The sequence below is a fragment of the Nematolebias whitei genome, chromosome 1 (assembly GCF_014905685.2).
Source record: "Nematolebias whitei isolate Nwh7 chromosome 1, NemWhi1, whole genome shotgun sequence".
Taxonomy (NCBI): Eukaryota; Metazoa; Chordata; class Actinopteri; order Cyprinodontiformes; family Rivulidae; genus Nematolebias; species Nematolebias whitei.
In genome coordinates, this window is record NC_056498.1 from 56884030 (window position 1) to 56888683 (window position 4654).

At 40.6% G+C, this 4654-nt stretch overlaps 1 protein-coding gene across 1 annotated transcript in view; it reads left to right on the top strand.

Moving 5' to 3' along the window:
* The window catches only part of LOC119428521 (metal transporter CNNM4), a 75411-nt gene that overhangs the window by 55494 nt on the left and 15263 nt on the right, over positions 1-4654 (top strand). The window contains exons 3-7 of the mRNA XM_037696238.1: positions 1277-1417; positions 1515-1684; positions 1791-1890; positions 3682-3824; positions 4314-4588. Of these exons, the coding sequence (XP_037552166.1) occupies positions 1277-1417; positions 1515-1684; positions 1791-1890; positions 3682-3824; positions 4314-4588 (829 nt within the window). The remainder of the gene's footprint in view (positions 1-1276; positions 1418-1514; positions 1685-1790; positions 1891-3681; positions 3825-4313; positions 4589-4654) is intronic.

The window sequence follows — 4654 nt, forward strand, 5'->3', positions numbered from 1 at the left end:
ATATATATATATATATAAAACACCACAGAAACAAACAATGGTGATCAGTGGGATTTTGACCAAACAGATAAGATAACCAAGCCTTCTTTGGAGCTCTACAGCTCAGGCATCCTTCACAGCAGAAACATCACTCAAAGTTTAAAGTGGTCGCAGAAAGTTTAATACTAATTTCTGGAGATTTTTCTTCTTAGTGTTAACCAACAGTTGATGTCACTCACTTTTTCAACCATCTAAAAATTTCAAAACCTTTGAGGACAAACTCGGCTTACACCCACAACTTGTTTGTTGCAGACACAAATTATACAGCAAAATGTTTGTTTTGTCTTCCTTTGGTTCTCACTGCTATAGGATTTGTAGTTTTCTCTCATATCACCCCCAGAATACAGAGAGTGCACACCCCAGGCTTCAACAAAACTCAGCTATATTTTAGCTTGAACATTTCTCATCAAAACTTGAAGTAATCTGCCTTTTTAACTGGTCAAAATACAAATTATATACTGTATTTTTCAGACTATAAGGCACACTTAAAATCCTTTAATTTTCTCCAAAATCAACAGTGAGCCTTATAATCTGGTGCGCCTTATGTATTAATGCTGGTTGTACTTACGTACTGACCTCGAACCGATTTTATGTGATACATGGTGCACAAAAAGCTGTCAAAATATAGTTTTGCTTAATGCACCTTTTAATCTGGTGCACCTTATAGTCTGAAAAATACGGTATATAAACTAATAGTAATGCAAAAAGTCACATGTTTGTCCATTATTCAGGTCTCTCTTTTAAATGAGTCCCTGGAACTCAATGGGATTAACCTGTATAAATAAAGGTTGAATAAATTATAGTGTCCTGCCACTCATGGATCAAGAAGCTGTCAGGTCTGACTTTTAACTTTTGCACAGTGATGTCTGCTTTTTTTTTTTTTGTTTTTTTAATTTTGGCCATATTTCCATTAACTTGGCATTCAGAGAGTGACAGATAGAGGCATGTGGTTACCATGGTGACTAAACTGAACCATCGATTGCAACTTTAACATTTGTTTTGATGTTGATTACCTTTGCACTTCTTACAAAGCTTATACATCTATAAAAAAATAGCCCCCCCCCCATTATAGCTTATTACACCGTTATGTTAGAATTTTAGCATTTAGCTGCATCATCTTAAAAGTTATAGTTTTGTAATGTACGCTTAATCAGTGCAAAAAAATAAATACATAAAATAACAATTATTTTCCCATCTGCATTGTATGCAGTGTTTAACTTTGTTTGTGGGTTCACAGCTGACAATCGGACCAAAAGGCGAGTGTCCAACCATGAAAGGAAGCAGCAGGATTTCTCTATTTTCAAAGTAGCCGAAAATGAGCTGAAGGTGAAAGTCTCGCCCCAATTGTTGCTCGCCACTCACCGCTTCCTGGCTACAGGTATGCAGTCGGCCCACACACGGGGTGTGAGACACCAGATGTGCGACTTTGCTTTTCCTTTTGTCCTGCTAAGTGCTGATTTGAATCGGTTTTGCAGAAGTGGAGCCTTTCAGGCCGTGTCACCTGTCAGACAAGATCCTGCTGCGTCTCATCAAACACCCCTGTGTTGTGCAGGAGCTCAAATTCAACCCCAAGTGCAAACTTGATCCTCAGCACTACCTCTATCAAAGAAACAAGCCAGTTGACTATTTCATCCTGATTCTGCAGGTAATGCTAAACCCATGAGGATTTTGAAATGATAAACGTGAGTCACAGTCGACTTCTGTGCTTGAACAAAACACGTTCCACTTTACAAACTGTGTGCGTGTTGCAGGGACGGGTGGAGGTAGAAATAGGAAAGGAGGCTCTCCGGTTTGAAAATGGAGCATTTTCCTACTATGGCATGCCATCACTCATCCCACCTCTGACTACTGGTAAGTCACTGCATGCAGAAAATGGCTGCACAAGCAGTTTGTTTTCTCTGTCTAAAGGCCACCCTGCGTCTGTCAGCCCACAGGAGCTGCAGCGGCAAGAAAGTAATTAAAAGAAGCGATTTTAGAGAATTTCCCAGTGGAAGGACATGACCTGTGCAGGATTATATGAAATCCAGTTAAGACTGCAGAGCAAGCAGGAAACCTTCCACTCTGTCTCATTTCTTGTGATCAAACATTTTAAATGTTCAATCTCAAAGCTCTAATATTAAAGCATCTAACTTAGGATATAGCTTTTTTTTTTTACCTTTACAAAACAGCAGCTTTTACAGTGTTTAATTTTCTTTTCTTTTTTCTTTTCTTGTGACCGAGTAATATCTCTGCAGTGGATTTTACAAAAAGAATATGTTGCATTGAACCGGGCAGGGCTCATGTGAGTGGAAGAAAATGTGAGCTCCTGCCTCCTTTTATAAATGTGCTCACCGGAGATGCGTGGTTGCTGATTGAAGAGCATTTTCTGCTGTTACATAGAGCACATTGCTCCGTTTTATATTCAGTAGCAGAAGCAGGTCCTTATTAAAATTTATTTTTTCCCAAAATGTAGAAGGTTTTATGGAGCTTTTCATGTAAATACTCAAATTTAAAATAATGTTATTCACATTACACCAAATGGGCAGCACGGTGGCGCAACTGGTAGAGCTGCTGCCTCTCAGCGAGCAGGTCCTTGGTTCAAACCCCGATCCAGGGGCCTTTCTGGGTGGAGTTTGCATGTTCTCTCCGTGCATGCGTGGGTTTTCTCCGGGCACTCCGGTTTCCTCCCACAATCCAAAAACATGCATGTTAGGCTGATTGGTAACTCTAAATTGTCCCTAGGTGTGAGTGAGAGAGTGAATGGTTGTTTGTCTCGTTTGTCTCTATGTGGCCCTGTGATGGACTTGCGACCCGTCCAGGGTGTACCCCGCCCCTCGCACAGTGATTGCTGGACATGGGCACCAGCGACCCCCGTGACCCAAAATGGAATAAACGGGTAAAGAAAATGGATGGATGGATGGACATTACACCAAATGCACATAGGTAATCTCATATTTACCTTCAACACACATTACTGATGTGTGATTTACTGTATTTTTTGGACTATAAGGCACACTTGAAATCCTTTAATTTTCTCAAAAATTGACAGTGAGCCTTATGTATAAAAACAGACCCATTCATTGACATTGCGCCTTATAGTCCAAAAAATATGGTATATTTTTGTCCCTCGATTGGTGTTTTATGAGATTCCTTTACTGTTTGAGAAGAGTCAACATATGCCTAATGCATGGCATTATGATTAAGAAGGCACACATTTGTGCACAAAAAGCCTTACATGCATGTTGGAGTTGAAATCAAATCAAATGGTTAAGGTTATTTCCTGATTATCATCAGGTGAGTATCAAAATACAGAGCAATAAACAAAATTATTGTCCTCCAATGAAAGGAGAAGATAATGTGTTTGCCTGTTTGTGTCTGTTAGTAAAACATGTCATTTACCACATAATTAATTTTAATGAAACTTGTAATCATTAGACATATATCTGCAGCTGATTAACTTTTAAAGTCAAGATGGCTTCCACCACCAACTGATATTCAAAAACATAAAAATGGCTACAACTCAGTCACTTTGACAGATATTAAGCTAAAATTTGGTGTGGTAGTAGACGAGACTGATCCCCTTTATTATACGATTTAATTTTCTTTTATCTTAAATTTTACCATTAATTATTTGGATTTAACTCTGTCTTGTGTTCTGCTCAGCTCACAGGTACAGCTCTCGAGGGAGCAGCCTGAACCAGTCTGATTTATTGTTGAGTGGAGGCAGCGTGGGTCAGCTCACAACAGGAGGGGCCTATTTACCGGACTACTCAGTTCGACAACTCTCGGACCTGCAGATTATCAAGGTTACAAACAAAAATGTCTCAACGAAACACAGAAACACATGAAAAAACATAATTATAATGAACTGAGTTCAACTCTCTCTCTATATGTATACAAGCTTCCTGTCTTTATAAAACAGAACAAATTTCTAATTGCTATCGCACGCAAGAAACTCCACTTTTAATCTCGTGCCATATCAGAAAATGTGCTCTTTTCCTGTGCTGTAACATTTGCCTTTGATATGTCCAGTTCCCTGATTTTGACTGAAAACAGACATCCTGTCTCTCATTCTCTCCTCCACATGCCTGCTTTCCTTTAATCATGAGGCATAATTGAGCTCCATTTCAAGCATGAATATATTTGCTTCCCATGATGGATGTGGCCTCTCCCTTCACCTCTTCTTCCCGTTGTCCAAATGCGGACCACGTTTCCATGAGCGCAGAAGGGTTGGATAGTTAGGAAGCCATGCATGTAACACTGACTTTAACGTTTGCATTTTCTTTGCGCTCCAGATCACCAGGAATCACTACCAGAACGCGTTAACTGCCACCCGAATGGAAAGCTCCCCTCAGACTCCCGATGCCCTGTATCCCAACGCCAAAGCGAGGCCTCCAGGTCCGGAGGCTCGCTCAAACAGCATCGCCCTCCCCTTGATGAGCACGCACACACGACTGGGGCTGACACGCTTTGCACACCTCCATCCTCGTGTCGACCTTCGCAACACCTCCCAACTCAACGAGAGAAACCGGATTGTTCGTAAGTTTTACACGCGCGTACTGGACCGAAGGTTACGTCAAAAAAGGACTGTGTGGTGTGGTTTGGGGTTACTTCCCAGTCATGAGTTGAATAATTA